The following is a 16,559-nucleotide window of genomic DNA, read 5'->3' as shown; positions in this document are numbered from 1 at the left end:
GTAACTGTGCTTAGTTACATTGCACCACTGAATGTGAAAGACTGTCAGCTGACACAAATACAATCAGAAAATGAGATTTACATAACTAATAACCAAGCTGTTAATTTGTCTACCGATTAAATAAGTGGTTGTATTTGTGGACATCATACACATAAGGCTGCAGCAGACCTGAGCAACAATCCTCATCACTTCTGCGGTCGATGCAGCCCAGCAGCGAGCTTCCCTCCGCCTCCACTCTCCGTCCTCGGCTCTACCAGGTAACTGTTTACCTCGGCGTGGACGCGACTGTGGCCACATGCGCGCCCCCGCGAAGTCATACGTCACCGCGCTCGCTCCTCTTCTCGCGCGCTGGTTAAAAAGAAGGAGGAAAGAGCACGGGAAAACATGTGAGCGGTCTGAGGACTTTAGTGAGAGACAACTTTTATGTCTTCTATGTTTTTTTTTGACCCCGTGCATGCACAAACCGCCGTGCTGTGCTTAAAAAGGAATTACATCTGAAGGGACGTCACGGCTCTTTTGCAGTTCACGGTGTTTTTGACTTTTTTTTGTGTTCATCAGGATAAATTGGTGTTATTGTTTTGCTTTTATTTTATTTTTTTATTTTGTATTTCTGAGTTGTAGGCTAGTAGTATATAAGCAAAAGCAACATTAATTTATTTTAAAACACACTTCTGTATCGCAGTGAGGCAGTTTCAGGACACCTGTTCTGACAGGACATTTTTAATTTTCTTGTAATTGGCTTCTGCTACTTGGAGAAATATAACCCAAAATAAAAACACACAGACTATCCAATTATATAGCAGGTTAACCTCACTCTTTTTCTCCAAAAGGGAGGCAGATCTTGTTTTTTATAATTGTGTTTTCCTATATTTTTGTTAATTTTATGATTTTTTGAAACTATGAAGAATTTGCAATTTGTGCTCGTCCTGGCCATCGCGGTCAGCGTGTGGGAATGTGGAGACGCAAAATTCGGCGAGAGGGGAGAGATCAGCCCCAGGAGGAGAAGATGTTACGACGGAAGCTTGCCCAAGCGGCTGAAGAAAAGGGAGCGAAAAGTATTGCTTGACGGCAGCAGCAGCGGAGAAGTTTGCCACAGGTTGTATCCTCGTGTGTCCTGCTGTCCCACCAGGAGAGCCGCCTATCAGATCCTGCACCGCAGGGATGCCAGGGTAGGTTAATGTCCGTGCACAACCTGTATTTTCTTCACATTAAAGGAGTGGGGTTTTTTTTACAGCTTAAAACGCCTCAGGAGATGCGTTTGCAGCCCTTGTGTATTGTCATGCTGCCACTTGGTGCCGACAGCTGAATTTGGAGATTGTCAGGGGAATCAGCCCTGGGCTATGCATTGCCTCTGAGTGTCCTGATGTTAAAGTCTTATTGTAACATACCGTGTTTTGTATGTGACCTAACCATGCCTTTGTGTTTTTTTATATTATATTCGGGTAATATATAACTGATTGACTCGCCCTGCAACACTTGCATGTGTAATATACACTGCATGTGTGTATTGTTTATGTTTTTAGTCTCGTAGGACATCGCTATATCCGTACATAGCAACTTATTATGCTCGTATAGTGTCCGTTTATCTTTTATGTTCTTCTTTTCTTTTCTTTATTTGCTCACCAGGTCAGAAATCAAATGAATTTCCATGTTTCGAGGACACATTTTTGCTTAACTCAATCTGGTGCAACTCAATTCAGCTGTCCAGTGCGCTTCGGCGTTACCATGGTAATCACTCTTCGATTTACGTTACTTCTCGCTACAGTCAACTGTCAGGAGAAACTGGTACTTGCTAAAGTGTTGAACCGTAAACCCGGAAAGGTAGGAGCCCGGTTGTACCTTTCAATCCACCGTCGACCGTTGTTTACCGAAGCTGGGAGCTGGTAGTAAACTGTTTTCTTGTCGTCTGTTTGACAGCCGTTAGTTCGCAGCGGGTTTTCGGCGTTAACGTCGCGACAGGAATTTGTTAAGCTAGCTAACGTTATAACGTCAGGTGGGGAAAAGTTCCGTAAAATGTTCTGGACTCGCGCTTTTACGTAACACTCATGGACGTTACAACTAAAGAGGTAAAAGAAGTGTAAAAATGTCGTGTAAGTAAGGGTTTTAAATGTTCAGTTTCCGTAGGGGGGAGGCAGGAAAAAGGGGCGACTGTATGCTCCCAACTTGTAGCGGATTCCGTTGGATCCGTACCGGGCCATTCTCATGTAAACCACTCCTCGAATCATTCAGTGGCTGGGTGGTATCTTACTTTGTGTTGCGACAAAAAGCCATATTGCATCATTTAATTTGCTCAAGTCATGCAAATAAGAGGGGGGGAAACTGAATAGGACGAACTCGACTTCTCCTCCTCCCCACTACACTGCCCACACACGGAGCCCTTTCTGATTATGGCAAAAGAATAACAACAACACCATTGTGTTTGTTGGTTTCACTAATGGGAGAAGCTGGAGAACATCACTCTCCCCCAGTCATCGGTCCTGTCCAAGTGTTAATGCCTTTGAGAGGGTGTGTGTCCTTCAGTATATCCCCCTGCCAACCAACTTACACCTATTCCCTGAGGACAAGTGTTTTGTTAAAGCTTAGCATTGCCTACATCAGTGCTCTCCCCCTCTCTTGCTCCCAGTCTCTCTGACCATATGAGGTTTGCAGGGTGTCACTGATTTATTGCAGTTGAAAGACAAGTGATTTTTTTTTTTTTGTCCAAGTGTGGCATTGTATATTAATATATTTGTTCCGGCAATTTCATTGGCAAAAGCCATTACGCAGATGCTCTCCTAGAAAGAAGTAATCCTGTTAACAGCTGTTCTCCCACATGAAGCTATGCATTGCAGCTTGGTGTGACGCCAACTTTAGAACATGTAATGTAAACATCTGAAATAAGCCTGGGAATACGTTAATGACAATTTTATTTTCTTATGCTGCTATTGCGCCATGTTTATTTGATTATGGCTCTGTTCTTGACCCGCTTTAGCGTGTCCTCAGCAAAAGTGCAACAGCTGAGCCTAGTTGCCATTTTCTCCCTGCTTTTGAGGAACGTACTCACCGAGATTCAGCAAAAGACAACAAACAAAGGTCCACTTGTTCTGGTTTGGATGATGGCAACATTGGAGCCCATCCCAGCAACATATGGACACAGGGCATGGCTGAGAGCACACAAATGCTACTCTCCGTGGACCTTGTGCCAGCCCATGGCACACAGAATCAATGGGCAATTTAGAGCAGGAGGGCAGGCATGCCCACAACACTGCATGGCATGAGTTTTGAGGGCACGCAGACAGAGGAACACACCACACATACGGAGTCATAGCCAGGCTGGAGCTCCCTTTTTGAGGAAAACTTCAACAGTTAGATAAAATATAGAGCAAAAGTGGGATTCAGATCTGAGTTTATAGACTGCAATTTCTTTTTCTTCTTCAATTTGTCCGTTACACCACCTCTTGTGATGAGAGATTTTCTGTATATGTTAGTTTATCTTTCAGGTAGGCTCTCAAGGTTTTGCCAGATGTTCTGCCACCTGTTGGGTAAACACAGCTCTGAATAACTTCTGAACACAAAATCTTTTCCCCAGTTGCAGTTTGTTCTGCAGTCTGAGTGAAGTGTAAGGCATCCATATGTTGGCCTTGGGTCCGCTGGTCTAATTGACTTCGACAGACTGCTAATTTGTTGATACCAGAGTGGGAATGATGTGCCTGTCTATCTCTAAATTGGTGTTTACACATGGACCTCACACAAAGCAAAGCACTACCAGCCTGCCTGCCTGCCTGGCTGCCCAAGCAGCGCTGCTCTTGACCTAAAACAGATTACATTGTGCTTTATTACAGCTAATTTGTTATGTAAATAATCCTGCTAATTTCTTTTGGATTAACTCTTTGTGTACTTTTGCGTAATGACCCCAAGTCTGGCTTTGAGGCTGTTATTTGGCTTCATTCATTTCATGCTCCGGGATCTGTCAGACATTGGGAATTGAAATTTGACTTTAACTGTTTATGAACTTGGGTAAGTAAGCAGTGAATGAGATGATTTCTTTGTTTATTTCTCCAAACAGACAGGGTGTTCCAACCTCAATGTTTAACAAATTGGCATCAAAGGATATAGAATTGGATATGACAGAACATGTTGTTAGGATAGGAAAGAAATTTGAAAACATAAGTGCACCTCAGCTTAAAAATTCCCATTTGCAAGACTTTGTTGTAATTCAGTGTGTGCACATGGGATTGTAAAAACTCTAAAGAAATGTTTCAGTGGGAAAATGAGAAAAAAGGCTATACCACCACAACCAGTGAAAATTTGGAGTGTCTTTGCAGTGTGAATGGTGTGAACGTTCATGCAGATCGTGGCAGAGATGCTGCAGACTTTCACACTGTGCAAGTGACTGTCTGTCACCCTCCTCATTCTTCATTCTACAGATGATGCTGGGAGAAAAAAAAAGAAAGTTGCCGTGCGAACAAACTGTTCAGCACAATACCAACCCTAACAATAACTAACCGCATGTCAAATCTGCAGATCATGTAGAATATAAACAGACTACATAATGACATTGATGTTTTGCTAATGATGTGGCGTGTGAAGTAATGGGTTTAGGACATCTTGTGCTGTTTTATACCTTGTTGCCAGCAAGAGAGTATGTCGCTTTGCATTCGTCATATGGGAGAAAGATGTTGTTAACGTACAGTCATTATCTGAATGTGCTGTTGTTACTTTAAAGCATTCGTGCTAAGCAGAAACCACCGTCTTTCTGCGGGGTACCTGGGGTGAGATTGGCTAATTTAGGGCTTTTAAGTGGTGAGGCATGGAAAGTAGTTAGGCATCTCTGTGTGTTATTGTAGTAATGATCTAAACATTTAATCAGAACCATTCATTTTACACATTACATAGGCTGATCTGTAGCCTGCGTATTGAAAAAGTTAGGTAAAATCTTTTAAAGGTTAATATTTGCCTTTAAAATATAATCTGGGCTCACTGAAATCATTTGGAAACATCTCAAATTAAGTCATCTTGAGTTGTCAGGAATTTATGATGACGAAGATTTTAAAGTGCACCCAACAATCTTAACTAAAGACGTAAAACTTAACAGCCCACATTTTAATCAGGCATTGGTCCTTGTTGCGTGTGGTCTCCAGATTTTCTCCACCAACAACACCGAGTGTGGACGTCTCCTGGAGGAGATCAAGTGTGCTCGCTGTTCCCCCAATGCCCAGGTGTTGTTCCACTCCTTGGACATGGATAAGATGCCACACAGGGAGCCAGACCTGCCACGGCTCTGCCAGGACTTCTGCCGCGAGTTCTACTACACCTGCAGGGGGCACATACCAGGTAATTATACAGATAATAATGACCATGAATGTGACTTGAATTATAGCTCCTGTGTGGTTACCTGGTGATACGCAAGCAAACATATACACGTGAATACAGTAAGTGAAAGCAGGCATACGTTAGGCATGCTCATTTCAGTCTCTCATACATTTGAAATGAAACTGACACCTCGAATTGTGATAAATTAAAATTCACAGCAGGCCTCATTTCTCATTGAGACTCAGCCTGCACATGTAGAACTGGCAGATTTTTGGACTTATGCAAGAAGTGGTGCGTCAGTAGTCTGGTCTGTGAATATTTATTTATCCAGCTCTTACCTCATCTGACCTCACCTCCATTTGTTGCTGAGCTTGTCTCACCCGTTTGCTTGCTCGCCGCCTTGCTCCTTGCTTTAGTGTTGCACTTCAATGCATCAGTAAAATGACCTGCCACACACTGCCTATACAGACAAAACACCAGTTTGCTGATTAGTCTGCAGTCTGATGCAGCACATTTGGCCTAGCAAATAGCAGAGCAATATTTGTGCGTTTTTTATGACGCAGTATTCAGCCTAGCCGTATTTATGGCACCAGGTGCAGAAAGTTTTGTTCTCTTGTCTCTGTTAGGTTTGTTCGGATCATGCAAGTTTATTTTAATCAGCATAAATTTGCAAACATTTGACTTGTTTTTGGAAGACCTTGAGTATTGTAACAATACACAGATTTGAGGCATTTCCTGACATGTGAATGGAAAATATTAGATTTGCAAAGGTGGGTGTGAAAACACGCACGAACAAAAGCCGCCCCAGCCTGACCAGTCTACCGAAAAAATTGGACAGGAGCAAAATGAATTATTTTATGACCTGTTCCTGGATGCTGCTCACCAGACTCAACTCCTGGGGCTGATTCTGTATGTGGGATGCATAAGCACCCAAGCTGTGGTCTAGACATGACTGCCTGGCACCTTGCCGTCCTCAGACATAAACTGTCACTTAAAAACCTGTGTCTCATGCTCTCCCACCTGTATGTTTTCATTTGAGTAGTAAGTTCACATGAATCTAAACATTGTCGAAGTGTTGTTTTACGGGCCCCTGTCATCTTTGACTACAAGCTCTACTATGAGATGGCAGAATCTACAGAACAGGCAAAGAACCCCACTGATGCAACAGTTTTCCTTGTGGATGTGGTACTGTTAAATGATAGGAACCCCTCTGCCCTCTGAAAGCATTTGGTCTTCAGAAGAATTTCCTTTGAAGGGATGCAAGATCACAGGTACCTGTGCCTTCAGAGTGCATACCAAACATGATCAAACACTTGTGGACTGTATTTTCTCCTCCAGCCAAGTCTTCTTCCAATCTCTGTCGCCACAAACTGATTAGATCTGCTGAGATTTGCAAACAGAGAACAGTTTCAAACACACTTGTCTGCAACCCACCCACATGGTATGCTGCAGCTCAAGTCAAATATCAAACACATACATTCCATCTGAGTCCATCCTCGTCTGCATCTAATGGCCTGCTTGCATATCTTGTACAGCACTTGAGCTACAATTGAGGTTGGCGAGTGGGACTCAGCACAGAGAGAGGGAAGAAGAAGAAGGCTTGTCTGGAGTTACATTACTTGCTCATGAGCTGACAGACATATGGGCTCAGAGAGTCAAACCGAAAAAGCTCAAGAGAGGAATCCAGAGAAGAATCCCCCCCCTCCCTGTGTTCAGCGTCGTGCTCCTCCCCGCTCCACCCCCCCCACCCCCCTCCAGCCCTCCACAGATCAGCATATGTGGTGACGAATGACACATTTATTTTTCTACAAAGGTTGTGTGTATGTAAAACTGCTGAAGTGCATCAAGATGTCAAGTACTTTGGGTGGGCCACCCAGGTTGCCTTGGAAGATAACCAGATGGAAGTATAACTTTAGCGCTGGGGAGCCGGGAATATGGACAGAGTTCTGTCTCTCCCTCTCTCTCCCCCTCTCTCTCTCCCGCTCCTCGCTGTCTCTCGTTCTCTCCTGTCCTTTTTTTTCTCTCGCTCTGCTCTTCTTCTTCTTCTCGTACTTGGTTCATACTCTTTTTTCTTGTGCACACAGTACGATGAAGGTGGAACATACATAAATACTAAACACAAATAACTTAATTATATTGAATCCTACTACAGAGATAAATCTCTCCTATAGAGTCATCCTTTGTATAAGCCTTAACAGTTGTGTTGTCATTGTAGCTCTGAATTTTATCATGCAAGGCAGTAACAGTCAATGTAACCATAAACATGAACAGACAATATGTCCTTTACTTTTGCTAATTCAAAATAGCTGGCCAAAGGTATTAAAATGAAACAGTAGCCTTTACAGCATCCATAACTGTCGTCCTTCTCCCATGAAACTCCCCACCAGCCCTTGATTAGGCCATGTACTTAGCCCCCATTTCTCCATAAAGACATTTATTGCCTTGACTCTCACTTCTGCATGGAGGCCTCCCACCTTCACCGTACTCCTCTTCTCTCATATCTTCTTCCCTTCTTCACTGATACCCCCACCCTGCACCCGAGGTCCCCAACCAGCATGGTTAAGATAACTGCAGACACAAGTGAGTGGGTGGTATAGCCAGAGCTCTGTGAGTGTGTGTGTGTTTCTGTGTGTGTTTGATCTTCATGTTGTGTTTAGATGTTTGAGGGGATATCCTATCACCTCCAGTATTTGGTGCGGTCAGCGCTTGTGGTCGGTGTGTGGCAGAAGAGGGAGATGAAAGGAGGGCAGGGAGAGTCCTGTTTGTGTTTTTATCACTGGTGTATTTGCTCTCCTCTGTCCTCTGAGGGATTGACTAAAGGAAACAATATTGGCAAGATTGTTTTTAGGTCGCCAAGGGCCTCTGAGACCCACTGCACACTTTGCTTTTTGCCGGGAATAGTGTTGTGACTGCACAGGCTGCAGGATTAGCTGTGTGTGACTGCTGTGTTTACGCAGATCACTTGTTGCTCTGGCACTCAAGCATTTTAGGTAAACCAGCAGACCAAAGGGAAATCAGGAATGATATGATGGCAGTTTTACTCTGAAATCACATGCTAAACTAGTAGACTATAGTCAGTAAGTCAAGTCAGATTTATTTTTAAAGCCCAATATCGCAAATCCCAAATGTGCCTCAAAGGGCTTCACATTCTGTACAGCCTATGAAACCCTCTATCCTTACACCCTTGATTCGGATGAGGAAAATCTCTCCTTATAAAACACTTAAGCAAAAGTTGAATGAAAATTGCTGAGATACAACTCAGGAAGCATTTGCAAGTACCATGTCTTTGTTAGGCACACAAGGAAAGAATATCTCTCACCCTGAAAGCATTTCTTTCTTTATTCATAATTACATGCCATATTTAACAGATTGATTATTTCATTTTTCATGCTGTGCCCACGTGTTGCTCAGTAATGCAAAACAGTCAGACTTGTTTGAAGGAAAGTGCTTGAGTGTATTCATCAAAGAACAATTATGGATGGCCATGAATTGCAGAAATAATAAAATGTTTTTTCCCTCCAATTAATTTAAACAATGCAATTTTGCACAGTAAAAACTATCATCGACCATTACCACAGTATAGTACCTACACTGAAGTGACCTTTTAACATGCTGACTTTGATACTTGATAGTAAGAGATGGGACATAGTGTACCTCTTATCTTGTGTGTGCAGTCAGAATTTGAATGTCACCCTACAGATAGCCTTTTAAAGTGAACTCTTATGACATAATATTACACAATTTTTGCTACCATTATTTCAGATGTCTTCGAGTAAATATGGCCGTTTCCTAGTCTTCTGTGTCAGTGTTTTTAATTTGTTTTTATTTTTCCAATGTGCAATGAAGTTTTGTTTCCGTTTATTTTTTTTGGGGTGTGTTACGGCTGTGTGAGCAGAGCCCATACACCAGCTGGATGAGGGGAATATGATTTGAAAGGTCAGGGCTCTGTCACTGAGATCAGAGACCGCAGATGGAAATCTCTGTATACCTGCTGTCTACAGATGGCTACGTAGAAAGGTAGACATCGGAAAACCTTCATATAGCACATGAGCTGTTACACATAAGAGTTGCTTTTGGGAATCAGACAGAATGGCAAACTGGATTTTTGCTGTTTATTTAAATGTGTCTTCTGGTTAAGAATGAAAGCAAAGTGTTACTATGTTGCTGGACAGACTTTGATGAAAGACAGAGTTTTCTTTTTTTCATAGGAATCCATTAGGACCAGTCCAAAAGCATCATTTATTAAATTAGAATAATGATTGTGTAAACTTAAATTGAGAATGCAATCTTTTTACTCTCTGGAGGAGGCATAGTTCACAGCAGAGCCCTGTCTAATCTGTGATCCATTTGGTTTGGCCCAGTTTCTCTTCACTTGTTAATTTCAGCCTAGTCTAGCCAGGATTTGGTTTGGCTCATCAAGCATAACTCCAACCCTCCCCAACACACGAGCACATCACATCCTAGCTCTCTTCCTCTGTCTCTTTTGTCCTCCCTTACACATACTTGTGCATTCACACAGTTACAGTAGGGCTACGTACACTGCACACGTCACTGGCACACAGAGTTAAAGTATCATAAAAACAATGCTAGTAGAATTCTCATTGGATTTTCTCAGTTTAGGTGTCTACACGAGCCTAGCGTTTGAAGTCATTAAACCATGCAGTATCTATAGTAAGTGTAAGAGCCTCTGTCTGTGTCTGTATCTGTTGTGTTTGCTAGAGCTGTTCCAGGCCGATGTGGATGAGTTCTGCCAATACTATGGGAGAAGAGATGCCAGTCTTTGCTTTCCAGATTTTCAACGAAAGCAACCACAAGGGCAAGATTCCAACTACTTGGGAGATGAGAAAATAGACGATATTAGCAGGTTTGTAGCCCAACTTTTATTCCATTTGAGGATCTAGTTACTCTAGAAGATATACGTATTTTTATTTTGAATGAGCTTTGGCTAGTTCTTAAATGTGCTTCAGCCAAGTGAACTTTACAGGCCTTATTAGTACTTATGAGTTCAGATTCATGACATTCAGTCGTGATTTTTATGTTTTTATAGAAACAGGCGTAGCCGTGGTCACGTGTTGTGGGTTCACTAGTCCATTTTGACATGGTCCATACTCTCAGACAGAAATGCGATGCCATCTCTTCTCTAATCCTAAAGTTTGTCCAGACTGCATTTGCTCAGCTTTGCTCACATAATGAAAATGCTTATCCTGCGTCATTCTGGTTGCCTTCCTCACTGCAAAGGTCTGTACATCACAGAGGGCTTTGCCCTTTTGTCCATGGGGGGATCCCTTTCATCTCTGTTTTCCCTGAGGCAAGAAAGCCAAGCAGCATGTGCACCTGAATAGCAGCAACCAACATTCAGTCAAATAACTTATCAATGTTAGAGAGTCAGGGACTCATTTGTTGCTTCTGTGCATTATCTTCTGAGAGATCTGCTCTGGTAAATGAGCAGGACTTTATAACATTTGGGGCTACCAAATCTAAGACACAGTTATGGGCTAACATTGTGGCCTTTGTTCTTGGGAATTAACACATGGAGTTTGAGTGCTCATGTGGTCCTTGTGTAATTCACAAAGGGAGTGTTGGTGCACTATGTTTTCATGGTGGTATGTAGCTTACCTGACTGCATAGAAAACAGAATAGGACAAGAGAAAATCCACCATAATACAGTACCAGCAGGTGTGTTAATTAGGTTATGGGCTGGTATCAATTGTGGCCAGCCACATCACCTTCTCTTCTACCCCTTAAAATCCATGCTCTCTGAACCAGGTTTGCAGCAGGGAAAGAAACAAGGGTTCTTGGCCCTATCTGTAAAGTTTGGTCAGGTACCAGCACATTGTAGGGTGGACATGGGAGGGTTAGCTCAAACTTCTTGCGCTACCTGGGCTAGTTCCATTTAAAAGAGAGATGACGCATACGCCTGATGCCCTGGTAAGCTGGTGTTTTTGTATAAAGATGGAAAGATGGAGGGAGCCGATTGGTGGGAACAGGTGGTGGTGAGGGAGCTCAGTGATATAGAGAGGAGGAAGAAGTCTTAGTTGTCTTGCAATAGACACAATAATTAACTTGATTTGTTTTTAAATGTGTCCGATGGTTAAGAATGTTCCCACCTTGTCAAACGTCAAGTCACCAAATTAGTAAACCAGCAAAGGTGTGAAAAACCTCACTGAGCCTTAGCAAAATGCAACATCCCACTTTAAAAACAAGGAATGAGAATGAAAGAGCACACCTGCTAGATTTGTCATATTAGACAAATCTTGAGTACTTGCAGTCCTAGACAGCAAAGTGAGATATTTAATTCAGCAAAGCATTATCATAAAATGATTTAGGTTAAACTGTTATGTCTTACAGCTGATTATTTTGTACTTCCTTCCAAACTACTACTACTTACCTCATAACTGGATTATTCACCACCACCATTGGTCTCTGACCTTTTGTCTCTCTCGTTACCCAGGAAACACAAACACAACTGCTACTGTGCCCAGGAGGTGTTGAGTGGTCTGAGGCAGCCGGTGGCCGTGGTGCACTGTGGGGATGGATCCCAGCGGCTCTTTGTCCTGGAGAGGGAGGGAATTGTCAGGATACTCAACCATGATCTCGAGCTAATCAAGGAGCCCTTCCTGGACATCCACAAGCTGGTGCAGAATGGCCTGAAGGTAGGAATGAGCCTGTCTTCGTTGTGTTAACAGTGTTGGAGGAACTCCAGCGGTAATATAACTTGGATGCAATTTAGCACAGTTGTAAACAGGAAGGAGGGAAGGAACTTGGCTGATGAAGTATGAAATAATGTTTGCTACATTGCAAGAGTAAAGAAATAATGTGCTAGAGCCTTAACACAATTCTTTACAACTGTTTGCACCTATGTAAACGTGTGAGGAAGATCTCCAGCCAAGACAAATCCCTTGAAAGTGGTGCCTGCTCACTATTAGTATTCAATTATATAATTATACCAAACAAGCAGTCATTCATCAAATGTGATCGTGGCTAATCATTACGCTATTATCTGCTAATTAACTGTACATACAGCACACATTGTACTCACTGCTAATTTTCTGCTAATTCTCACAGGATGGGTTAATGGCTTTCTTAATCTCTCCCATATTGTTCCTATAAGGGTTCTAATATCCCACATGGTTACCGAATACTTTACATAGTGACTAACTCAATACCCCACATGGTGACTGGAATGACAGTTAAACAGCTGTCTCTCAGGTTTAAGCTGTAACCTCGTCTACACTCTATTCAATTCAACAAAGACGTTTTTATTTTATTTATTTTTTTGTTTTTTCACCTGCTCCCACCATGTAAAGAATTAGGGATTAGTGATATATATATATAGGAGAGATAGTATGATGATGATGATAGGATAGGGTAGAATGATGACAGGAGTGTCAAGGGGTGAGTAAACATTTGTTCTACTTCTGTTTGGCTTTGTGCCCTATCTAAGAAAGGGTAAGACGGTAAAAAAGAAATCAAGGTGCACATGAAGTATCCGAGATCATCCGAGCCTGACGCAGACTTTTGGGAGTTGTGTCCTAGAGTCATCTGTGTGTTTTAGTGCGGTGCTAGTGTTTGCAATATCGTCTGCATCTCAGATTTTGAATTTGAGAATTGTTCGGAAATTGTTGAGACCGCACGAGATGGGCAAACAGGGATATTTGTGGGGCACACTCCCAGACAGGAAGTTTATCTATCACGCATGCCTCCTGCTCCTCCACTGACAAGACCATTTGCTTACAAGGAGTCAAACGGAGCACAGCAATTGAATATGCAACTGCCCCCTGCGGGATGCTCTCATTGCTCTGCTGTGCTCTCTTATCATCATTCAGTCCAAACTGGTTGTGGATAAAGTGATCATTATGACAATTAGACGTGGCTCGATCCCCCACAGGCCCCAGGAGTCCTATTCTGTGATGTTGGCTGCCGGAACGGGCTCCCAGCCACACGGGGTGAACAGAACCAGGGGAGGGCTAAGGTGTTTACTGGCAGCATCAACAGGATGGAGCTGCCTTTATACAGAGAGAGGAACCCAGGCCCCCAGGAGACAGGGCAGATAACGGGTTTATCATCAGCTCCGTGCACATGCTTTGATTGTAATGTTCTGTGTTTCCTTCTGCTCCTCTATCCCCCTCCTTCCATGGATCCCCCCGGTGCCAATTAAGCTGAACTGCACAGAAACAATGCTGTGCTGTGGTGGTGTGGGCTCCTAGCTGCGCTGTGGGTGTTCTCCTGAAATTCAATCTCTATACACCCCCCCCCCCCCCCCCCCCATCACCCACCCACTGCACACACATACACACACATTCACACACACTGCCCATGTCATCATCTCCACAACTAGCTCATTTTCGCACACCTCCAACATGATGGTGAATTGTGGACAATCATCCTGATTGGCCAGAGCTATGCTACAGGATGTGGTTCAGAATGGGTGCCTGTTGCTGATTTTGACCGTTCCTAAAAAAGTCCTAATTAATGATAGATTTTAGTCTGATACTAATAAGGGTACTTGAGACTTAAAAACATGAAATAACAATCAAGTCGAAGGAACAAGTCGTCAAATACCAATGCTTTGCGTGGGCAGTTTGGTCTGACTACCAACCCAAAACCCACGTTGCTTCAGCTTGTAAGCGCTCTCGTTAGTTAGACGATATAATATAGAATATAAGTTTAAGTGATCAAGTAAAACATTGGGTCTAAACAATATTCTGTATACAGTGCAATACTCTTTTAAATAAAGTTATTTAAAACAATCTTCAAGCAAGTTTGCATTGGAATTAGACTTTCTTGTTTGTGTCAATAGTCAATTAAGGTTGTTTTAGTTACTTAAATTCTTCACTAGTCTTGTGAATTTGAGGACACAATAGCTCAATGTTCATTCTATACATGCCATACAAGCACAGGTGTGGCTTAGTTGGTGTATGACTCCATCTTCCTTGTTGTTTAATTGGATAGCAGTGATTCAAGCACACAGAAGTTACATAAAGCTTTACAGAGAAGCTTTCAAGATGCACCAGTTAAAGCTTTTTGATATACATGTAGATCTTCCCATAATTCTGTGTTGTCTGTTGGTATTTGTAGACTTTGATGCTAAACTTCAGCCTCTGCTCAAACAACAACAGGATCTCACACTGTATAACTCGAGAAAAGACACTCGAGAGTAGCGCGTGTTATAGTGACAGTGAGTTTTATAAATGCAGACATCTGTGAGCAACAACCCAAAGCTGACAGTCCCGACATGGATTAGCTTGTGTAGCAGGGGTGAGGGGGCCTGCAATAAAATATTTCACTGTTGAAACAAATAAGTCACAGCATGTTATTCTTTCTGTCCCTGCTCCTCTGACAGCTGCTCTGCATTCTCAGCGGCCATCAGAGGCTCAGAGCTGCTCTCATACGGACTAAAATAAGTGGCCTCATCTTCACTATAACTCATACTGATCTCACAATTATCCTCAGACAGCTGGATATCTGCAAGTGACAGATTAAATGTTAACAAATAGAGCAGTTAGGCAAAGTATTGTCTGTTCTATGAACTTAATGGCCCACATGATAGATTATATCTTATTCTTTGTTGGTAGGAGGATTAATGTGTCATGACATTGCTGTGAACTTCACAGGATTTATGTATCAACAGGTGGGGGAGTTGCAGTGGAGATATGATTCTCATTGCACAAGGGAAAAGCAGAGAATACTACACAGGAGGTGTGTGTATTGTCTGTGTGTGAGGGAGGTGCGAGCGTAGATGCTTCAGGTAGTCGTTGAGTGAAGGGCGTAGACATTGTTTTGCTCCAATCAACTCATGTGGAATGTCTTTTAGTGAAGGAATGCACACGAGCCAGTGAGGAAGGATCAAAAGGTCCAGGGTAACAATGCATGAGCCAACGCGTGTGTCAATAGGACTCAAAGACAGCTGCCCCTGCAGAATTGGAAATGGTAGTGTTGTGTGTGTCGCTGCCTCCGCCACTCAGACAGGACCGGCATTCCATGTAATGTACCGTGAGATGTGAGATAACAACCGGTCCTCATCCCTGCACCTCACTTTCCCAGCTTTCTGTGGAGTGACGCCAACACTTTGACAGTGCCAAAGCCGGAGCCCCAGAGAGCAGAATTGGAGGGAAAAGAGGAATGCAGAGGCAGGTGTTTGTGAAAAATGAAGAGATAATACCTCCTGAGAGATTCAATCAGAACCCCCTGCCTGGCTGTGGAAGAATGATGGCAGTCATAAAAGGGGAAAATGGAGGGAATGTGTTTTAAGTTGACACAGTAGAGTCATTTGTAAAGTTTGAGGTTTGGATGTGGTAGACATTACGATAGACAGCATTAACATCTGTTGTTAAGAGATTATGAAAGTAAATTATTATTAGTTATCTAGAAATCTCGAAGATATAATTGTCAGTACCATCAAAATACAGACGCTCCTCTTTCTATTAAACTGGTACAGAAATTCTGTAATGAGGCAATATATTGTAGTGCACAGTACGCACCATCAGAGGTCAGTCTTTATTGGTGGAACATGCAGTTGAACTGAGAAGGATGGCGACTGCAAGTGGTGGGGATGACGTTATGGGATAAAGCTGGCCAGCAACAGCAGAGAAAGACAATGAGGGATACCAGCATATTTTCACCTCTAACTCTGGGAATTAAGGGTTGGTGATTGTTGGAACAATGGAACGACTAACCAAGACAGTTTTGGTGACTTTTTGAGTCTCTGTCAAGTGTGTTTTACAATGAGTTATCAAGGTCTTAGTTCAGACAGATAGAGAGAAACTTAAATTCATAAGGTGTACAGTTATGTTTTTCTATTTAATAAAGAAATTAGGTGCAAAATATTTTTTTGAGTTTAATAATAGACTAAAAAATAAGCTGAGAGCTTGTAGAACATACACTTGGCGCTCCACAAATACCTTCATATACCATTTACCCCAGTGAAATGTCAGGAAGGTATGAAGGTATAAAATACATAGTGCCCAAGCCTAATATGAATGTTAATTGTTTTCAGTAAAACAGAGAATCTTTCTTGCACTTTACCCTGAAATTGTCCCTCATCCACATCCATATATTCTGTAGGTTAAATATATACAGCGAAACGCTCAAGTATAATAGTCTGCACATGGTACTGTAGTAGCTGATAAAATCTGCCATGACATAAGGCAAAGCAAAACTCCTAAATCTAACTACTGTTTTAAACCCACAATGTAGAAGCTAAGGCCCCTGAAAATTCACAGCTGACAATTTGTGAAACCTGCAGTTTGTACATTGACTAAATGAGC

The 16,559-nt window shown here is 42.5% G+C and overlaps 1 protein-coding gene across 1 annotated transcript in view; it reads left to right on the top strand.

Moving 5' to 3' along the window:
- Positions 1-358: 358 nt before the first annotated feature.
- Positions 359-16,559, top strand: part of hhip (hedgehog interacting protein) — a 34,266-nt gene continuing 18,065 nt past the window's right edge. Inside the window, exons 1-4 of the mRNA XM_033624472.2 lie at positions 359-1,169; positions 5,121-5,313; positions 10,012-10,156; positions 11,744-11,945. Of these exons, the coding sequence (XP_033480363.1) occupies positions 900-1,169; positions 5,121-5,313; positions 10,012-10,156; positions 11,744-11,945 (810 nt within the window). The 5' untranslated portion in view covers positions 359-899. The remainder of the gene's footprint in view (positions 1,170-5,120; positions 5,314-10,011; positions 10,157-11,743; positions 11,946-16,559) is intronic.

The sequence above is a fragment of the Epinephelus lanceolatus genome, chromosome 3 (genome assembly GCF_041903045.1).
Source record: "Epinephelus lanceolatus isolate andai-2023 chromosome 3, ASM4190304v1, whole genome shotgun sequence".
NCBI lineage: Eukaryota > Metazoa > Chordata > Actinopteri > Perciformes > Serranidae > Epinephelus > Epinephelus lanceolatus.
The sequence above is the reverse complement of the archived record's forward strand: the minus strand, read 5'-3'. Positions and strand labels throughout refer to the sequence as shown.